Source organism: Taeniopygia guttata, chromosome 4 (genome assembly GCF_048771995.1).
Source record: "Taeniopygia guttata chromosome 4, bTaeGut7.mat, whole genome shotgun sequence".
Classification (NCBI taxonomy): Eukaryota; Metazoa; Chordata; class Aves; order Passeriformes; family Estrildidae; genus Taeniopygia; species Taeniopygia guttata.
Window position 1 is genome coordinate 68970089 of NC_133028.1, and position 20938 is coordinate 68991026.

At 46.5% G+C, this 20938-nt stretch overlaps 1 protein-coding gene and 1 long non-coding RNA gene across 3 annotated transcripts; one reads left to right on the forward strand and one right to left on the reverse strand.

The window, feature by feature from the left end:
* Window positions 1-4968: 4968 nt before the first annotated feature.
* On the reverse strand, window positions 4969-11587 carry CCNG2 (cyclin G2). 2 transcript variants are annotated; one of them, XM_002195686.7, is made up of 7 exons: window positions 11174-11587; window positions 10105-10242; window positions 9046-9296; window positions 8827-8905; window positions 8647-8745; window positions 7320-7525; window positions 4969-6808 (listed from the first exon to the last, which is right to left on the reverse strand). In XM_002195686.7, the coding sequence occupies exons 1-7, from the start codon at window positions 11282-11284 to the stop codon at window positions 6676-6678; spliced, it is 1017 nt and encodes a 338-aa protein (XP_002195722.1). In that variant the 5' UTR covers window positions 11285-11587; the 3' UTR covers window positions 4969-6675. The 2 variants fall into 2 exon arrangements, with proteins under 2 accessions (XP_002195722.1, XP_072785000.1); XM_072928899.1 differs by lacking the exons at window positions 10105-10242; window positions 11174-11587 and adding an exon at window positions 9559-9577.
* Window positions 11588-12156: 569 nt separating this feature from the next.
* Window positions 12157-20776, forward strand: LOC140684016 (uncharacterized). Its single transcript, XR_012055826.1, has 2 exons — window positions 12157-13113; window positions 20593-20776. It is a non-coding gene; the product is annotated as an uncharacterized lncRNA (long non-coding RNA).
* Window positions 20777-20938: the final 162 nt, after the last annotated feature.

Consider the following 20938-nt stretch of genomic DNA (forward strand, 5'->3'; position numbering starts at 1 on the left):
CTTCTATCTGTCTGCTCAAAACTTTCTCTTAAGACACAAGGTCTGGTCCAATCTACAGCAGGGTATTTCCACTTCTGAAATGGAAATCAAGACACAGGCCCAGGCTCCAAGTGCAGATTTGAATTTCAGACTTCCTGAAGTTCAGGAGCATTCTGACTTCGTTTTGATTCAGCCCACAGGAAGGCAGGACAGCTTTGCTTGCTTGTTTCCAAAAACCTGTTACTAAAGAGAGCTTTCTCAAGCTAACATTTGCAAAACCCTGGTGTTGATTAGGTATTTTATATCCAAAGTCTTCCCTTTGGGATAACCCTAAAATGTACAAGACGTGAATTCTGGAGCTCATGTATATCTTCAGAAAATAGAGCTAGATGGAGGTGTGCATCTGGAAACATCAGCCTCTCTGCACACAGGAGGAAAATGCTGCTCCTGCCTGGCAATCCAAATAGCCTCCCTAAGTCCCCTCTGCTGGGAACTTCATCAGTCCTACTTGAGCAGTACTTTTCAAGGAATTCCATACCTGCATGCATCTTGTTGAAGAAGCAATCCCTGCTCCAACAGCAAACTGTACAATTGGACCCCAATTTGGGTTTCTGGTGGAGGTGACAGGTGACCTGCCAGCCTGGATGAGGTGCTTCCAGGATCCCATGAGGTGGACTGGCAGCTGGAGCACAGAATGGATGTGGTCCAGACTAAAGATCTATTGTGAATGTGTTGAAAGATCTGTAGCATAAGCCTGCCTGTGTAGCTCCCTACCTCAGCTTTTCCAGAAAAAAGTGAATCCTGGTATCCCTGAGTGACACAACAACAGAAGGACTAATCCAGCCCTTTCCCTGCTCCGTAGCCAAGGTGACAGCACAAGACTGAGCCTGGCAAACGACCAGGCCCAACTTGGCATGCAGGTGTGAGGGGTTTTCCAAGCTGGTGGGAAAGCAGCTTTACTGAGCTGGGTGAATTTCCATGGCACAGACACACTTCTCCAAACACAGCCTCTTGAGGCTGGGTTTGAGGCAGGGACAAGAGGAAGGACACAAACGTGTGTGCTGATGTCAGCTACTTGAAAAAGGACTTTGATCTTCAGGGCTGAGGACCCAACACCTCAGAGGAGCAGGACATTTCACAAAGCATTTTATCTGCCTTTTATGTAACAAGGCACACAGGGCAACAGTTGAGGGATGACAGAGCACTATCACCTACTATTGCTTATTAGACAAAGTTATTCCCTGCTGCCAGCTCAAGGAATGCTGCCAAAAGATATAAACTGATCCCAGAGCAGCAGTAGCAAGCCATGGCCAGTGCATCTGAAAGATGAGCCTGGAAGGAGCTGAAGGAAGAGTAACATGAAAGCTTTGACCCCAGCGAAGCAGAAAATGATTTATGACCAGAGCCAGCAGTGTTTTCACCCTCTGAGGATGCAAGGCTTTATAGGAAGAGTGTAGCCCTGTGACTCCAGGTGGACCTTTTGTTCAGGGATGAATCCCAAGGGCACGGAGAAGGCAAGGCTTCCATGGCAACTGCGGGCAAAGTCCCTTAAATAGAGTAGGACAGTCAGTGAATTTTCCACTGCACAAAGTCTCTCACAACAAGTGAAAGGACTGCAGGTTTCCAGATGAACACCATTAAAATGTACATCAATACAGCCTAAACAGGATTTTATTTAATAGTCAAGCAAAATTTCAGCTGCTTCCCACAGAAATCCAAAGCATCCCAATCTTTTATATTGAGAATTACACATGAGTTACAGCTGCAACAGCTGTCCAGCACTCAGCTAACTACGGAAAAAGCACTGGACACGTTGTATGGCTGTGCCTTCTTCACTGCCTGGCACAATAAAGTGGGACAGGTTTTTCCCACTGCAGCAGAAATCTGTATTTTCACAGGCACTAGGTGCCACACAGTGTCCCTGCATATGGATCAGAGGAGAACACATCATCACCTGCTTGGGGTTAAAGAAAACACACTGAAAACTAACAGGGAATCAGACAGTGCAAGAATCCCAGCCTGGGCTTGGAATTCCAGTGGCAGTTGGAGGCTGTAGAGGTTACAAATCCAAGTGCACATCCTAAGATCAGAATAAACCCGAATTCCTTCAAGGGGGCCCTGTTTTATTTCTGAGCTGATCCATGCAGCTCATGCTGCATTTACAGCACTGAGTGTGGGCCTTTTCCTGATTGCCCAGGCAGGATTACATTTAATGGAATAACAAAAGCTGAGGAAAGCACAAGGCACCACACAGATAACCTGTGGATGCACTGTATATCTTGGATATAGAGTGGATATTGGTGGATGCACCAATATCTTGGGCAAAGAGCTGGCACAGACACCACACCCAGCTTCAGACCATCTGTGGCACACACCCTCAGGCCACTGGCCTTGGCTTCTGTCATCCTGCCAGGAGAAAGGCAGGGATCACCTCCAGTGCTTTTGCTCTCTACCAGAGTTAATAATTGAGCTCTGGATGCCAAAGGCTTCCTAAATCCCTGACTCAGCCACTGCACATGACAGGACCACTATTTAGACCGCAGACATGTTTTCCGAAGTTCCTTGGAGACTCTGGATTATAAACTGCACTCTGACCTTTGAGACGTTTGACCTCCAGCCACACAAAATCCTTGCAGAGCAAGCCTACAGGCCCTTGCAAAGCCAACAGTCTGCAAACCCTGCTTCCCCACGGGCCCTCACACATCCCACCTTTCCACAGGAGCTGTGCCATTCCCTGGTTTGAGCTGATTTATCCTTGACAACTGAGCACTACAGCAAGGAGCTGTTCCTGGCTTTGTTCTACAAGGGAAACAAAGGAAGCGAGAGGTTCAGGAATACACAGAAAGCCAAAGAGGAAGTGTGGAACAGAGGAAGGATCTGCCTTTGCCTTCCTAGGCCCAGGACAAAATTCCCCTAGACCACAGGCTACTCTTCTTCTTGACTTCAGTGGGTGGAAACAAATCCAATGCTGAGCGCTCCAGAAATCCCATTACATGTTTCCTCCATTGAGGTGTTTAACCGTGTTCACACCTCTGATGAAGAACCTACTTGCCATGGCCAAAAAAAACCCCACCAGCACTCTTTGAAGGAGAAATTAAATGCTTCATTAATTCAAAAATGGTGGAGATTGTAAATCAGAACCAGAACATACAGGTCTAGAGGCAAGATCGCTACTAATTCATGAGTGAAATGCTATGTTTATGCAACACTAAGGATGAGATTTTAATTGCTTATTACTCTAATTGATTTCATTCAGTTGTTATGGCAACTTGCTGCTTTTAAGAGATGTACTACACCAGCCACAGGTTTACACCACAATGCATAGCCATGTGACACCCCACAGCTGCAACATGTATTTTAAGATAAATAATACTATATATGTGCCAAGCATTTACTGATTTCCATTCTGCTAAGCTTCAAAGCCCTGACAGCCAAGTGGGATCACAAGAATAACTCAGTCACCTGTTAGTCCAAGCAAAGAGATGGCCTGAGACCATTCAGTTCCACTCTCCTTTAGTGTATGCTGCTCTAAATTCACAGAGTGCTCTAAGCTCTGACAGGAATATCCTTCTTATTCCATCAGGAAAAAAAAGGAGGAGCTGCTAAAGACCAGAATCTGAACACACTGATTTATTCTGAACACTTTATTGCTGCATGTCACTTGTCATATGTCATCAAGTGGTGGGGAAGTCAAGTTTCCTGTTTAAAAGGCCATCATTGTAATTATTTAATTATGGAATGACAACTCACCAGGAACAGAAGTGCTTCCACTACAGATCCCTTGAGGCGCAGTCCAGCCAGAGGAGAGCAGTAGGATGACATTTCAAGATGTCAGCTTTCAGCATTATGCTGACAATAGGTCCAGCAGCACAGGAAGTAACATCCCAGAAACTGGACACAGCTAGGAGTTGTTTCAGGGTATGGCTTCCCCACAAAACCACTGCCTTTCAGCCCCCACTCAAACCAGTCTTACTGACAGAGCAGTTATGAAAATGAGAATACATTTAAACCCCTGCAGACCACAAGCCTTCCAAGTTCCACCAAGTGGTATGGGCAAGCCCCAAACAGAATTTAAAAGCCAGGCACACCTCTGCTACTACAAACAAGCCAACCACCAAAATCCCCGTTGTTCTTTGGGGGAAACCAGGCAAACCTCCTCAGGGGGATCCACAGCCACCTGACCTGGCAGAATCAAAGCTGAGCCTGCATCATTCCAACCGCAGTAGTGAGCCCTACAACATTCTCTGAAGCCCATTTCTCTCTGTGGAACAGACTTGAAAGGGGCTGGATGGCACACCTCAAGCTTCATTAAACCTCTCAAGCTGTGCAAGCCCAGGACACGGCCCATGGCTTTCCACCCTGCCCCGAGCTCACCCACGCAGTGACTCCCGAGCCAGGAGGGTGCTGCGCCTCGAAAGGGGCAGCTGAAGGTGATCGGTGTGTTCCAAGCACTGGCAGCAGACAGCAGCAGCCTCTGCTCTGCCAGCTCCCAGCCAGGCCCTGGCAGGAGCAGCCCCAGCCCCTTGTGGGCTCTCGGAGGTCTGCAGGAGTTGGCAGCCAGAAGGGATCTGCATGCAGGACACGAGCTCCAGTGTGCCTTTGATGAGTTCCCTCAGGTGTTCTGGACTGACAAGACGAAGGCATGTCCTGAGGCCAGGTTTCACCACCAACACCAGCAGCAAGGATAATTCCTGCAGAACTCAGAGGAATCCAGCTGGAATCACCCTTAACCCCCTAGCAGGAGCTCTGGATGTGCAAACATGCCAAGCACATTGCTCACAACGAGCACAGGATACCTCGCCCCAGCTTCTCACACTGGCAGGAGCAAAGCTGAGGTGAAATTCCCATCCAGCACTGTGCAGTCTCCCCTTTTTCTTGCTACAACTCCTGGGAAAGCTGGAACCCAGCTGTGGGATCACACACCCGGCACAGCACAAAAGTAAAAAGGAAGCCAAAAGCTTCAAGGAACTGACTGCCACTCACAGCAGGTAACAAATACAGCACTTGGTTTATTTTTGTTCTCAACTGAAACAAGACTCAGTAGGTTCCTTACCCAAGCACTCCTGAAGTGAGCAGAGACTTGCAGCAAGAAGTCTTCAGAGGTACAGTATTTGTATCATACAGAGTACACAATAAATAACTATCTACATGCCACAGACCTACAAAAAGTTACATACAATGTAAAAAAATACAGTATTTTCTGCTCATTTTTTGTTTTAAATTTTTTTTCTGTACATTTTTTTTAATTTACATTTTCATATACACTTTTTGTAAACTTTTGTGTGTTTTTAGAAAACTGAAACCACATAACAGTTATGGACTTACAGCATCACTCTTACCTTTCTAAAGCAACGCTGGCACCTACCAAACAAGCTTTTAGCTTGTTTGCTCCTTCATTTCTACTTTGGCACCACCACACCTCACACCGTTACTCTGAGCTACTTTAGTCCCCTTTAGCCATGTCCTCACCAGGGAGAAACACAATTAGACTGGAATTTGTGCTTTGATAACAAAGTTAAGAAGAAAAACCATTACATTAACAACTTCACCATCACATTTACCTGATATTTTACTGCGTCATTTCAACTTCTCCTGCACTAACTGCTTTACATCAGCATGCAAACAAGTCTGATTATGACTCAGTCAATAACATGAATATACTGAAAAACAACTACAAGGGTTAAATATTCAAAGGAATGTAGACTTAGCAAGGTTTACCAAGTTAAGAAGTCTAAGCTAATAGCATGGATTGACACGTTAAGATTTGAAACACACTGAAGTATACAATATGAATTTCAGTGTAAAAACATCTGTACTAAAGAAAACATGGAATTACTCCTGGCCACACAATTTTTACTATCTCAAAGTGAAAACCATATTGACTAGAAACCTCCTGCTTACCACACATACTCCTGGTGTGAAATAGGAATCCCTGAAGTTTATAAAAGCCAAGCTTCAAAAATTGCTACTTGGAGTACACAACTCAAGACCCTGCTGAAAAGGAAAAGCAGTTTCAGTGTTGGGCCCTTTGGAGAGTAAATCATTCCAGCCTGGCACTATATACACACATACATGCTCCATGTAACCCACCCAGCCACTTGGATCTAATCCCAGAACACTAAGGAGTGGAGGTGCCCTCGAGAGGGACTGCAGTCCAAACTCCTGCTCCAAGCAGGGTCAGCACTGAAATCAAGCCAAGCTTGGGATTCTGTCATGTGGAATCCTGAGAAGATCCCAGGACAACTGCACAGCTCCTCTCAGGCTTCTCTCCTTTGCTGCACTGAACCCACGGAGCAAGTTTCTTCCATTAACCAAGTGCTTCCCATTTAAATCTCAGGAAAGCTGCTCACTCTTGCTCCATGCTTCTCAGGCAGACCCTGAGATCAACTCAGGTGTTGAGCTGCTGAGGATTTTGGACCACCAGGTACAGAACTACATTCATGGCTGTTGACAACAGAACTGTACAACAACTTTTTTTTTTTCTTTTTTTTTTTGCTGATCTGGGGACCTGAAAAAACTTTTTTTTCATTCCTTAAAGTTACAACAAGAAAAAAACCAAGGCAGGCATCCAAAGCATTGATATACCACAGGCAAGTTTTGCCTTAATACAGTTTACAGATAACCATCTCATTTATTATTGCCAAAAAACTCTATGGTGCATTCAAAACTTCAGCCTAATACAATCCAGACTCAGGGCTAAGACCGACAGCTGAGAGTTTGCCACTTGGGTTTAGGTTTGAGTTCAAAGAAGAAGGTGCCTTCCAGATCACTCGGAGGAGAACTGCTAAGGCTTTCTTCCCCGCTGCTCATGTCTTCACAGGAGTCTTCACTAGAAGGAACAGTGGGAAAGGTAATTTTAGCAAAGCACAACCCTTTCAAAGTGGCAAAGTACTCCTCAATCCTGGGGTTTCTCACACACTTTTCTGCTGCTAGAAGCAACATCCCGCATCTAAATGCTCCTCAGCCTAAAGCTCCTTAAGGCTCCTAAAGCTGAAATCCTAACAAAGCACAGTTCTCCTGATGCCAACAACATCCTAGCAATCAAGAAGCCAGTTTTCCAGACAGCAAGCATGGATTCCTTCAGGAGACTGAAAACCTTTGCAAGCCTTTCTTAAAACCAACAGCGCCTCCCCCCTACCCAGCTAAGTACCTTGGAACACCACAATGACACTTCCCCCTTCTCTCCATGTGCTGAAGGCATATTCCAAGCCCAGCAATATTCTAAGAGCTAGCACTTTTCCCCCAAGTGGCAGCAATTAAGCCATAGTTATACAGCGTTGCCATGACCACTAGAGGAAAAGGAGAATTCCCAACAAATTAAGCAGCTGAGTGCTACCAACCTCTCACTTCCATTGAAACATCCACCCTCTGGGATCGTAGGCAACTCGGGAACACTGTAGTAACTGTTTTGTAGGTTTTGGGCTGTACGCCTCGAAACAATCCAAACTAGTTTTTTGTGATCAGGCTTGCAGCATTCAGGAGAAGAATAATCTGCCAGGCATTTAGAGACCAGTTCCCTCCAGTAAAGTAGGTCACTATCACTTATCTGAAAAAAACACCAAAAACCCCAGAAGTTAGTTAGTCCGTAACACACAGGCTCTAAGCGTAATTCCTCCCTCCATTTTACCTTCTTGGGAAAGACCTGGAAAAAACATCAGGACAAGACAGAAGTGAGTCATAACTATGATACCTTTGTCAAAGTTGCTTTTAAAGGTGAAATACCAACTCCTACACACCTTCCAGGCAAGTCCCTGTGGAGCTAGGTTGACAGTTTGCCTGTCAGTCCTTGTTACCATTTTTTTTTATCACTTCCAAAGGAGAAAAGAAACCAAGGTTATTCTATTTTAAAATGGAATAAAAAATTTTTAAAATTCCATTTTCAAATGGAAGTGAAGATTTTTAAACTGCTTTAAAATAGAAGAAAAAACTTAAACCCACCATTTTCAAATAGAATAATACTGTACTTTAAGGAACTACTTCCATTCCTTAAGAAACTGAGGTCATTCAATCTGACTGTAAGAGTGACAAGCTGCTTCTAGGCCATGAATGGAGGCAGCGTGCAGCTAGAGGCTACTAATCCTATTTTAGTTCATAGGATATCCTGAGCTGGAAGGGATCCACAAGCACCCAAACATCATGGAGTTCAACTCCTGCCCCTGCATAGGACAATTCAACCCATTTCACCCTGTACCTGAGGGCATTGTCTAAATGCTCCTTGAGCTATGCCAGGCTCTTGTTGTCTCCATTCCCTAGGGAGTCTGTTCAGTGCCTGACCTCCATCTGGAGAAAGAACCTTTTCCTGATATCCAGCCTAACCCTCCCCTGACACAGCTCCAGCCATTCCCTCAGGTTTAATTATTCAGGCAAAAGGGAATAACCAGCCCAGCCGTCCCAGAACAGACTGGAAGTTTCTGCAGAGCACACAGCCAGAACTGTACAAGTTCAATCAGCTGCCTGTTAAAGTGTGCATTGTATACACACTGGGTCAGCAGTTCCTCTGATTTTATACATTTAAAATACATTATTTTTAAACTGCTTCTTTCAGCCAAACAGAACCTGTAAGGACACATTTAGGGATGCATTTAAGGGACCCCTAAATGTAACATCACCCATCATTAACAGCGCCAGTCCAAACCACTGGAAAACCAATCCAGTGAAAATACGCACCTTTGAATGCTTTTGAACACGCAGAAGGATCTCCAATAGCTCAACAGATTTCAGCATCTGAACTTCCAGAGTGAGAAGGCACAAGGCCAGGACAGATGGCTGAAAGGACCAAAAAACAGCACTCAGCACCACAGCCATCACAAACCTACTCAGCAGCTACAAACAACTGCTTCTACTCACTTTTGCTTTCGAGAAGACTAGACGGCAGTTGCAAGCCTTTAGCTGTGCTTCCAACTTGTCCAGATTCAATATTTCTTTCCTGTGAGACATCCAAGAGAAGAAGGGTTTGCATGAACAAGAAGCCAGGAAGCAAAAGCTGAGGAGCTGCCTCCTCTACAGCCAAGGCTGAAATCACTGCAGAGGGGATTTAAAAGGGCTCAGCAAACACCACCAACTCACCTTTCTGAGGTATGACAGAGTAAAATATTATGGTACAAGTGCAAGAAGGTTAAGGCAGTAGTAGCTTTAAATTCAAAGTGCAACTTTTCTGAAATTATCTTTTCCATCCGTTTCAGGTCGGACACAGTGCATTTACATTGGCTGATCCGGATGATCTCGTGAGCAGATGGAATATTGCATTCCTCCTCCACGACACGGGCGGCCAGCTGGATGCAGCAAACTCCAATGCAAGACAAATGCTTCGGTTTCACCTAAAAACCAGAGCAAGCACCATGAATGCACCCCCCCAGCAACACTGGGTTTCAGCACCAACGTGTTTGGAACACCCACAGCTCTAAGACTTGCTGATCTCCACCAAACCTGGTGTTGGCCAGCTCCTACACGTCCCCCAGCCACAAGCACTTCAGCTGGAGCAAACCCCAGCTGGCAGAGCCCACAAGGCAGCACCGAGCCGCTGGAGCTGAGGAAGTGAAGTCCCACAGCTGAACAGCCTCTCCTCAGGTTGTTCCTCACCAGGACACAAATAAATCGCGGTGGGAACTGCAATTCCCTGCTCCTCCGAGCAGCAGTGCTCGCTCACAGCCCACACAAATCCAGTCTGAGCCTGTTCCGGGCAGCCCCATCCTACCATAGCTTGTTCCTGCCCCTGCTCTTCTCTCCCCTCTACCACTGTACATTTTGTGCCACTTCAAGGCCAGTCAGACCAGAGAACTGATGCAACCTCGTTTTTTCTGCTCATCTAATAATGAGGAGCTGGTTTCAGTCCAAGCTTCCTGCCTTAAAGCAGCACAAACACGATAAAAACAACCAGGAAATGATTACTTGGTGTCCATCCCAAGACTAAGCTAAGCCTTAGCAGAGTACCCAGAGACAGCCTCTAACTCTTATTGGTTTGTTTCCCTTAATTCCTCCTTTCTCAGACATGGTGATGGTTACAGATTTATGAGAGGAAGTAAATCAAGCTGATACTTGTCTTTAGAGGTAAAAGGAACTGCACTCAACTCCAGGTTCACAAAGGAGACCTCAGAGCTGCTACTGAATCAACAGCCACACTTATACCTTCATAAGAGCCAAGAATCTGTCCAGAATGTTGACAGCCAAAACAAACGTTTCAGTTGCAAATCCAAAGAAGTTGGTCAGACTCCAAAGATCTTCCACCTTGGCATTTCTTTGTCTTGGACACAGAGTGTTTTCATTCTATGGCAGAAGAGGCAAAGTCAGAAATAATCTGTGGCAGCAGCAATCTCTGTGTCTCACTCCCTAAATCGTCTTTTATTTAGATCAAACAGAAGCAATTTTTTCTTTATTGCACTTGAATTGAAAAGAAAATAAATTCAGACACTTAGGACTCAAATCACACCCACGGTTCAGGGATTACAGCCAGGTCCTGAGTCTCACTGGTGCAACAGCCAGCACAACCACATTTCCTACTCTCCCCTTGCTTCTTTTAAGACACATTTAAGACTTACTTAAGTTACCAACTGCAGGCACACACAGTGACTCCTGACCTTAGAAATTACCACACAGCTCTCTGCCTTGCGTGTCAATATTTAAGCAACAGCTCTGCTTTCACAACAAGCAGACTTATCTCAGGAATTTTTTTTTCTTTTTGTTAAATATTAAGGCTCTTCTCAAAGAACTCACAAGCACCCGAAGGCACATAATAAGCCTGCCCCGAACTCAGTAAGGAACTTTGGTCGTTAACGTGGAGATGTTTATGGTCTATTTACATTTTGCTGCTCAGCACTGAGCGGTTCTGGGTTCATTTCCCCAGACAGCGCCAATGAAAAGCCGGAGCTTCCCTTGTTTGCTACATCCCACCTCCCCTGCAGCGGCAGGAAGCTTCCCTGACGGAAACAATACACAGCCTCTGGCTCCTGTGCTCTAACTTTAAACAATAAACACTAAACGCCAAGATATTTTGCTTGCCCTGCAGGTCACAGCAGGATAAGGTAGCGTTAATATCTACAGACAAATATAGAATTAAAACAAAAGGCAAGCGGCGCACACAGAGAAAATAATTAACTTTCCGCAGTTAACGCACATTAAATTCCATTAGCCGGAATTTTCTCTTAAATTTCTGAAATTTTCTTCCTGCCCTGAGGAACCCCCCGACGCCCTCACCCACCTCGGCGGCGCTCTCGATGAGGCTGAGTCCCTTCTCTCGGGGCTGGAACCGCCCCTCCAGCTCCAGATGGAGGTTCAGCTGCTTGAAAAGCCACAGCGCCTCGCTGCTCATCTTCCCTTCCCTTCGCCTCCTTCCCCTCCGCAGCAGGGAAACAAAGGGGCCCCGCAGGCCGGGGCCAAGGGGACACCGGGCCCCCCCCGCGGCCCTCACCGCTCGGGGAGGGGGAGGCGAGCCCGGCTCCCGTCACCGCGCGGACGGGGGTGGGCTCGGCCGCTGTCCCCGCATCCAGGCAGGGCGGCCTGGACCCCCGCGGGGAGTCACGGCACTATCACGGCACCATCCCCAGCCGCTCCCCCTCCGCCCCGGCCCCGGCCCCGCTCCAAGATGGCGGCGCCGCGTCCCCGCCCACGGCTTCTGTTATGCCGCGCGGAGCGATCCCCGCCGGTGAGGCGGCGCACGGAAGTCAAATAGTCCGACCCCTACACATGAGACACGAAGGTGCCCCGAGCGGTCCCCGAGGTCCGGGAAGGGCGCGGCCGACCCGCGGAGCTCCAGCTCAGCGGGGAGCGGGGCGGCAGCGCGCTGCCGCGGCGGGGCGGGGAGGCCGCGCGGAGGGACACGGCGCGGGACGCATCACGCCTTTAAAGGGACGCCAGCGGCGCCTCATCCGTTTTGAAAAGACCGCCCAAACCCTCCCGCGCTCGGATTGGCCCGCGTTTCCCAGCCGCTGATTGGCCGGCGGCGGCGCTCGCCCCGCCCCCTTCCCGCCTCGTGCGGGAGGGCGTGTTGTTTACCGGCGGCGATTGGCCGCCGACCGAGGCAGGGTCTGTTCTGATTGGCCAGACGAGTTCTGCCTCCGCCCCGCCCAGTGCTCCGAGCCCTGGCAACCGTGACGAGCCCGCGCGCGCACGCCCTGAGGCGATGGTGGGGGGGTGGCGGCGCTGACCCTCAGTCCCTCAGCGCTCCCCTGTCCCCACACCGCCCGTCCCACAGCCCTCCCGTGTCCCGATACAGGATAAAGATGAACGCTGACCTGACTGGAGCAGCCTGAGAATGCTCAGCCCCCACGGGTTAAATTCTCTGTGTGTATCTGTCCTCACATGCTGTTCCTTGAGGGTTCCAAAAACCCGTCTGGATTTAAAACCCCTCCGTGTCCTACTTCAGACTGAGATTTCTGTACAGCTCAGTGTTGCAGTGGTTTTGGGATGTGCATTTCCAAACTTCCCTTCCTGTGGAATGAATCGAAGGTCCAATGGGTCAGGAAGGAGGTGGTGGATCAACCCCCCAAGTCAAAGGCTGCATCAAAGGGTTCCTCAGCTTAATGGAGTCCTCAGGACTAGATAAAACAAAATAAATCATCATCTGGATTTGTGGGGCTGTTCCAACGTGCTCCTGGACAAACACAAAGGGATAAATGTCCCGGGACAAAACCCAAACTGCAGCAATTGGATGTGTGTACACACTAGAGACAAAAGTCTGGGGAGGCGGCTCTGGCAGATTAGTGCTGGGTTTGACCTGGTGAGGTTCCACAGCTTCAACAAACAGAAAATGTTTATGAAATGTCACGGGCTGGAAAAGTAAATCCGCCTTCTCCACCGAGCCATCATCCGTGCTGCGCTCTGCCAAGCTCTATTTCGAGGCACAGTCCCTGTGTGCAATGCCAGTGATGACGGCCTCAAATTTATTCTGATGCCAAGGACTCCGATATTGCTGTAAACACGCACGACTTTTCCTCGAGGTGCTCCTGATGCGGGCTGCAGTTCCCATAGGGATCAGCAGATACACCTGACCATCCCTCCCATCACACAGTGACCGAACCAGCACGCTGACTGATTTCTGGGGAGGATAAAAGCTGCTTTAGACGTGGACCTGCTCCGGTTTGAACAATTGCTGTTAATGGAACCGACTTCCAACCAGCTCCATGAAGTGACATCGTTCAGGTAATGTTTACGGGATGAGTCTCTCAGCTCCAGTCTCCGGTATTCAAATCCCCTTCTTTTCTTCCCCACATTCCAAAGTGTATCTTGCTATCACAGAGATGGAGCAGGGATGTTCTTCCTCCTGTAGAACACGTAGTGGAACACACGTTCCTGTTTACCTAAAAGGACAAAAAGGGTTCATTTTGTAAGCACAGAGCCTGACAGCTCCAAAAGTATCAGTTCAGATACCTGCTTGAACACATACATTCCTTTCCCTTTACTAATTTAAACCTAATAGAACACTCTGAAAAATTATCCCTCATATCTCATGTAGCCTAAGGGGGGAATCTCTTATCAGAGCATGGCTCATTTCCCAGGTTAGGAGAGAGGTATTCCTTTCTCATCCTTGTTCCTCACTTGTTGAAAACAGCTCAGTCGGATCAAGGAGAAAAAAACCAAAAAAACCAAAACACCAAACCCCAAGGACCCTTAATATAAGTGATGGACTGCAGCTTTGGGATTAAGAACAGGGAACATGAGACATGAGTCTGCTCCTTGTGCTGTCTGGACTTAGGAGAACAATGGAGTGTTGTGGGCAAAGGAGGAGTCATGTTGAGGTCAGCGAACAAAATCTATTGTTGTTTTCTATTTTTTCCCTTATGCAGGGAATAATTTTCTTTCAATGTGGCATTTATTTGGGATTTGGGGAAGCGAGAATGTGGGGGGGGGGTAGAGAATGAGAAGTGTTTTCAGCATTCTGAGGAAACACAATTTACCTCTACTGTAACGTGCTGTGCTTTACAGAGCAGCAATTCCTTCCTGACATTCTTTGGGAGCCCAAAGATGCACATCCTTTCAAACAGGGATTATTGTTACCAACCTTGCTAAGCTATCTTCCAGTATGGCCCGGCAAAACTTGTCCAGGCATGCCCAAAGCAGCGCCTCAGGAATGGTTCTGGATGGCTAAGAGCTGTGTATTGACTGGCAGGGGATGATGCAGAGGTGTTGATTGGGCCCTGTGGCATGTGGATTTCCACATAGGATTACAAACCGTGGTGATTAAGGGACACAGAGTAATTAACTCTCCAGGCACAGGCATTGTCTGCCCACTCTGGACACCCACGGAGGAAAAACAGGGGTCACTTGGAACAGCAGCTGCTTGAGCCACTTATGCAAAGAGCTCCTCGCGATTTACAGCCACTAATTAATCCAAGTGCCCCGTATAATGCTCCATACCCCATTATTCTGGTATGGAGGACAGCAGCAGTGCTGACACCTGGAAGGCAGAAGTCTCAGAGTGGTGTTTTTATACAAAATACACATATTAGAAAACACCTATCAAGGCTCCATGTGTACACAAACCGAGAAACTATTTACAGATTCTGTTGCTTCAAGAGCAATGGGATCAATGCCTTGGGGATAAAAGCAATCAAAACCTTGGCATGGGCTTCCCCTCACCAGGCCCTTGGGAAGGAACAAGTCTAGGAGATGAAATGATTCATAAATCTGTCAGAGTTTAAACCTTGCTCCCCAGACAGCAGCCCCTGAGGGAAAGTGGCATTTGATCCTCCAGTAGCCATGGGAGCGATGTTCCCTCTGGTCCAGCTCCTGCCTGCCCAGAGGAGTGTAATTCCACACCTCTCACCTGGTGCTCCTGGAAATCGAGTTCAGCATTCATAAATAAATGAATTTATTCAGATTTATCGCTTGCTGCCTATGAGACCAAAGGAGAGCAAGGCATCCTGATAAGAGATTAAACGGAGGTTGGTGTTAGGGTAGAGATTCACTGGACAAACCCAGAGAGGAGCAGTGACAGTGCCTCTCCCAAAGACCACACCCCAAGTTCCAAGCAGCTGCTGGAATAAGGAAGGGAGGGGGCAAAAAAGAGAAGCCCAGCATATTTGCTCAGGAAACTCAGAGCAGAAAAGATTTTGAGGTGACAAAACCCAATGGAAACTTAGTAAGTTTAGGACAGAATTGCTGCTATATTTAAATAAATCTGCCATGTACTGATAGCACATACTTTGCTTACTGAAAATAACAGCTATTTTATTTATATAAGAACCCCTACACCAGCACAGCTGCACCACAATCCTGGGACAAGACTCCCAAGATGAATTTACTAGAAGAGAGAAGTCCAAAGATCTACTGGGAAACAGTTTCTTTCTTAGAAAATTCCCAGTAGCTTGCATACAACTTGTAAAGCACAGCTAAAAACTAAATTGCAGGCAGCGCTAAAACCCTGATTCTTGAAGGAAATTCCAAGTCTTCACTGAGAATTTTCACTGACACAAAAGGATTCTGTTCCAGAAATAACACCAGGGACAGGCCCCTGCCTATTATTTCATGGCTCTGAGCAAGCCCATGTATACCGTGTTGGGAACCAGAGAATTCCACGATCCCTGACACCAGCAGAGCAGGAGGAAAAGGCTGCTCTGTGCTGAACCCAATGCTCTGCCTGTGTTGTCATGGAGGCCTCTCTCCACACAGAGCTGGAAAGATCCAGAAAACGCTCAGGAGCAAACACAGCACAAGTCCAGTGCAACCTATTTTTTTAGGATCATCAAATCTCGTTTTGGAGGGTTTGGAAATGAGGTTTGGAAATGGCTCTGGCATGAGAAGATGAAGGAGGAGCCTTGCCCCCAGTGCAAACCCTCACGTAAAGACAGCACAAAGGAAGGCACTCCTGGTGACTTCACCAGGGCCACAGCAACACCACCTGCAGTTTTGTTGCTCATGGGTTGTAGCTGCCCCACCTTGTTCAAACTTCACTCTATGGTCACTGAGAATCAGGAAGGAAGCAGGAGAGACTCCAGATCTGTGACACACTCAGAACTTGCCCAGTGACTACAATTATTCATGATTTCTGTGGGGGGTGGATGCAGGTACCACCCTTTGTCTTAGTCCTGGCTGGCTCCCACTCCAGCTACTGTCAGAAACCTACACTGCATCTCCAGGCCTAATAAAATACAATTTCCTGATGCACATACCCATTTTCTGCAGGCAGCACCTGAGCAGCAGCTGGAGGTGCAGCCCCAGTCCTGCTCCCACTGGGAACCTTCCAGGGAACTTTCCAGGAGCCCAGGGAATGCCATCAACTGGCAATGCTCTGCCTTCAGTGCAGGTTAAATTGTCTGAAAGGCAGCTGTGTGTTTCAATAGCCTCCTGCTTGTCCAAGCATGACCACAGAACCAGCAGTTGGCTCAGAGGCCTCCTTTAATAACCATTTGTTACTGGAAGGTGCATTTAATCCACTGTATATTTTTGTCACTTACTTTAAGTGGGTTCTTTTATTTAATTGACAGGATAATTCTAGGCAGTGTTGTACTTAAGGCTTTGGAAAGTTTTGTTGGTTTTTTTTTTTTTTTTTTTTTTAGAAAGGTGGTTCTGCATAATTTCAGGAGGCGTTTTCAAAATCACAGGGATTCTGCATAAATGGAATTTAAATTAGTCATTAAAAGTTAAACCAAGGAAAAAAATAAAGGCAGTCACCTTCCTGCCTGTAGAACTAGGCAACTGCTGAGTAAAATGATTTACTAGGAAGCATTCAGCTCTAAGGACTGCATATTGTAAATTTATTTTATGAATTCACACTTATTTTCCAATTTAACACTTCCCTTTTCCACAAAAGATGAGAAGCCCTTAATTATCTCACAAAATACTCCTTTCTCTCCTTTCCCAGGCTGTCTTAAATTCTTGTATGTCTATTACTAAAATTGAGATCTTGGGACAATGTCTTTTATACTTTGTACAGGGATAATCACTAATTATGAGATGGCATCAGCCAGTATATAATTCTCTTTATCAGCCAATACAAACACAGACTATCACAGATGGAAGGATTTTTCCAACTGCAAATGTGAAAAATTTCAGTCCGGTGGATCGGTTGTTCCTACTGAAATAACAGGCAGCTGGAATTCTGGAAGTCTTGTGGAGTCTGCTGACCTTATCCTTGTGCCAGTAAGGAATATTCCATTTCCCCCTTGCTTTTCAAAGGACAACCTTTAGTCATTTCACTCCATTGGGGCATCATGGGCTGCTCTTATTCCCCAGTAATTCACACCTCTGTTTCACAGACAAACTGCTCTGTGAGGGGTGAACAGAGATGCACAGACCTCCACGCCCAGCCCCACAGATGTTTCCCAAAGAACAGCTGCAGGAACATTGCCAGCATAGTTCTGTCTCCATATTCCACATCCAGGCACGTTTCACTCACACACTCTTGCTAGTTGCCAGAAGAAATAACTCAGACTTTTTCAGATGCACCGGCAGCCAACGTGATCCTAATCCACACAGAGAAGTGCCAATTATCCATTGGGAAAGGCACATCTACAACCATCACAGCAACACTACTCTTTTCGTAAGGTTATAAACTCCTACAGTGCTGATATCAACTCCCCAGGACACAAAACATCCACTTATAAATATTGATCTCTACAGAAAAGTGTAGCCACAGCCAGGAAATTAATAAGAACTGCCTCTTAAAAACTGAGAAATATCACGGAATTTTTATGCTTTGGAAGGGAAAAATGGAAGAAAAGCTGTATTCTATGACACCCCTCTGCCAACACTGAGAAGGTAAAACTGGGAATGCTGCTAAGGAGAAGGCACATTCGTGTCGCTGTTGGTGTTCTTGCACGTTCTGACACATGTTTCCAATTAATAATCTATTTTCTGGGAAGAATGACGGATTTACTGGTGGGACCCCCAGGGTGAAGGGGACAGTCTGAAGATATTACTGTCACCAAGTTGAATGAAATAGAGCTGGAACAGAACACGTTCCAAAGAGCAAAGCAAACAGCAGAAAACAGCAGCTCTGGTTGAGAAAATTACATTATGGGGCTGTTTATTTAGTAAAACTAAATCAGGTAAAAAGGTTAATTTAGTGTCTGCAGTTCCCCTCTCAGAATTAATCACTGAGTGAGGTGAAAGAGGTGCTTCATTTGCTAAATGTGAGCAGGTATTTCACTGTTCTAGATGAAAGCAGAACTGTATCCTGGTGCTTTGAGGAGCTCTATGCTGGGAACAGATAGGAAGAAAATCTTGTGCAGCTCAGAGAAGGGCTTGTTTTCCTAGTAAATAATTTAAATTCCTGCTGGTAGGAAGAGCAGGGTGGCAACAGCTACACAAAGTCCTGGGAGACTGTGGAGATGCTCCACTTGAGCTGACACTCCTGTCATTCCACTGTTGGTGGTTCCTAAGATCTTCCTTCTTTAACAGCTGCACTGCAAAGCTGTGTTTAAGCTCCAAAAAATGAAGGAGCCTGCATCTAGTTTCCTTTTTTCCTTTGCCACATTCTTCAGGAATACCAGTTTTGGGAGGGGGTTTAAATTTTTTTTCCCCAAAGGGCAGCTAATTATTGCCTGTAGGAACAAGCACAGCTGATGTACTCATAAGGTGGAACAGCCTAATAATTTGGATATACTGATTTCCACACAACTTACTTGGAAAATCAGCATTCCACAGATTGATTAATTGCACAAATAAAAGGTGAAGGTTTTCCAAAAACTACTAGTGATTTTGTATAGTTTGGTTTTCACAGAGACGAGATAGTTCAGTGCTTAAACCCATTTAATTCCTCTGGGAGAGTTCCTTTGTGCTGGTAATTTTTCCTTGACAAGCACTTACTCCCTAGAAGCTGAGCAAAGTAGGTAATTTCACCATAAACCATGTTTGTAGGGTTCTCCTTGTTTCCTTCTGCTGCTTTCCCCAACATTGCACATTTGCAAACTGTCCCTCTCACAAAGAAAATGGAGTTTAACTTTTCATTTCAGCTTCTGGAAAATCAAGAAACCCTCAGAGTCTGTGTCCCTTACTTATTTTTTTTTAAGGTTTTGTTTTTTAAACCAACATCAATATTGTCTCCTCTGGGCTGATCAAACACCTGCTTGCTACTTGAAGGATCACAGGTTAGCAATAAATATAGTTAAGTTACATAATGGCTGGAGTCAAAGCACAAACACAGTGGTAACTACAGGGATCGCTGGACTTGCTCTGTCACAGAGGGAACCAAGCAGTTGAGCTGTTTTTTTGTTGGTTTTTTTTTTTTGCAAGTTATTTTTATAAGCTTGCATGTTTGCAGCCCCTTGGGATATTCAAATGCTTTACAAACTATTTGAATGTAGCCTCACAACCTGCCTGACACAATGGTGAGTTTCCCTTTGCACTGAGGCTGCTGCGTGCACGTAGATTTGAACTCCCCGAGCTGAACTTTGAGTGCACCTAAGTTGGGTGGGTATGAAAATTACCAGTAACCTTTGCATCCCTGCTTGGCAGGGACCTTAAAGATCATTCCAGTCCTACCCCCTGCCAATCCTATCCCAGGCTGCTCCAAGCCCTGTCCAACCTGGCCTTGGACACTTGCAGGGATCCAGGGGCAGCCACAGCTTCTCTGGGTAACCTGTGACAGGCCCTCCGCAGCCTCACAGGGAAGGATTTCCTTTAAAATCCCATCTAACCCTTGCCTTTCTTGTCAGCACGAAGCCCTATTGCCTCTTTGCCTCTCTCCCTGCAAAAGAGGCCCAAACACGTGGAGTTCATGCTCCATCTCCTTCCCAGCAGTGCCACTAAATTCCTTGGTTGTGGTCACTGCCACAAACTGCCACTGGGATTTGGGAAAACTGCCACAGACTTCTTAAACACTGACTCTTAGGCAACGAGTCCCAAAAGAATTAGAATGGAATTGTGAAAGCCAAATGAAATTCCAGCAGGACTTGCCCTTCTCTACACTTTCTAAAAGTCAATTCTGTTTCAAGATAAAAATTAATAAAAATGAAAGGGAGCAACACATGACAGGCTTGGATTTGAAAAACAGTTCATTCACCCTGAGCATAGAGGAGCTGCTGCACCAAAAATAGCCTTTCATTTCAGTCTTATATGTTACTAGGGAAAGGGTTAAAAAAAGCTTGAGATGGATGAATTTTTAGCGAACTGCTTCAGAGTTAATTTGCTGGAAAATGAATAGAAAAAAAAAAATCTATGTTCTCTCGATGATTTATGTCACTGTGCTTATTATCTCCGGAGGAAATCCTCCTTTGTGCGCTGTCTGAACAGCCAATAACTACAGATTCTGGAAGGAGTTTAAAGAAAACAATTTGCCTTTGCTCTGAACTTCTTGCTTTTATCTCTTCATTTCAACCTCTGGTGGTGCAACAAGATTCTGACACTCATCACCGTGCCAGGATTTGCATGCCAAGTATTTATTCTTTTCCTGGTCTTTGCTGTACAGTATTGTAACACAGCCACAAACCCATTTAAAAAAATACTTAGGTTACAAAAGGATTTAAACACTCAAAAGCTTGTCCAGTTCTCAGGGAATAAACGGAGCTGTGAGACAACAGCTCAGCTTCCCTAGCACTTGAGGCATCTTGTGCTGTCAGTGGGAATGCCAGACACAGCCTGGAAACGACAAGGAAAAGGACAGTGCTGCTGGCCTCTGTGCCGGGGAAGGCCTAAGGAAGTAAATGAAGCCCACGGCAAATCCCTGTTTACATTTTGCAGCGCAGTAAATAAGGGATCACCAGGGATAACACAGGGAGCTCCGCTCCAGCACACACAGGCTGGGAGACACGGGATGCGCAAGGAACAGGCGAGACCATGACACTTTCGCCGAGGATCGGCACAACTCGAGGTCTTACTTACAATTAACTTACAATTAACTTTCAAATAAACACCTTTTGCCGTCGCTTCGCCAGTATTTTAAACGCCACTTTACCGACCGTCCCCCGCCCCGAGCCCCCCCGCCTCTCCCAGCGACCGCACGGAGCCGCGCAGGCGCCAAACGTCGAGCCGCGCGATGCTTCCGCCAGGGAAAAGAGTCCCCGCTCTCCCCTCGCCCCCCGCCCTC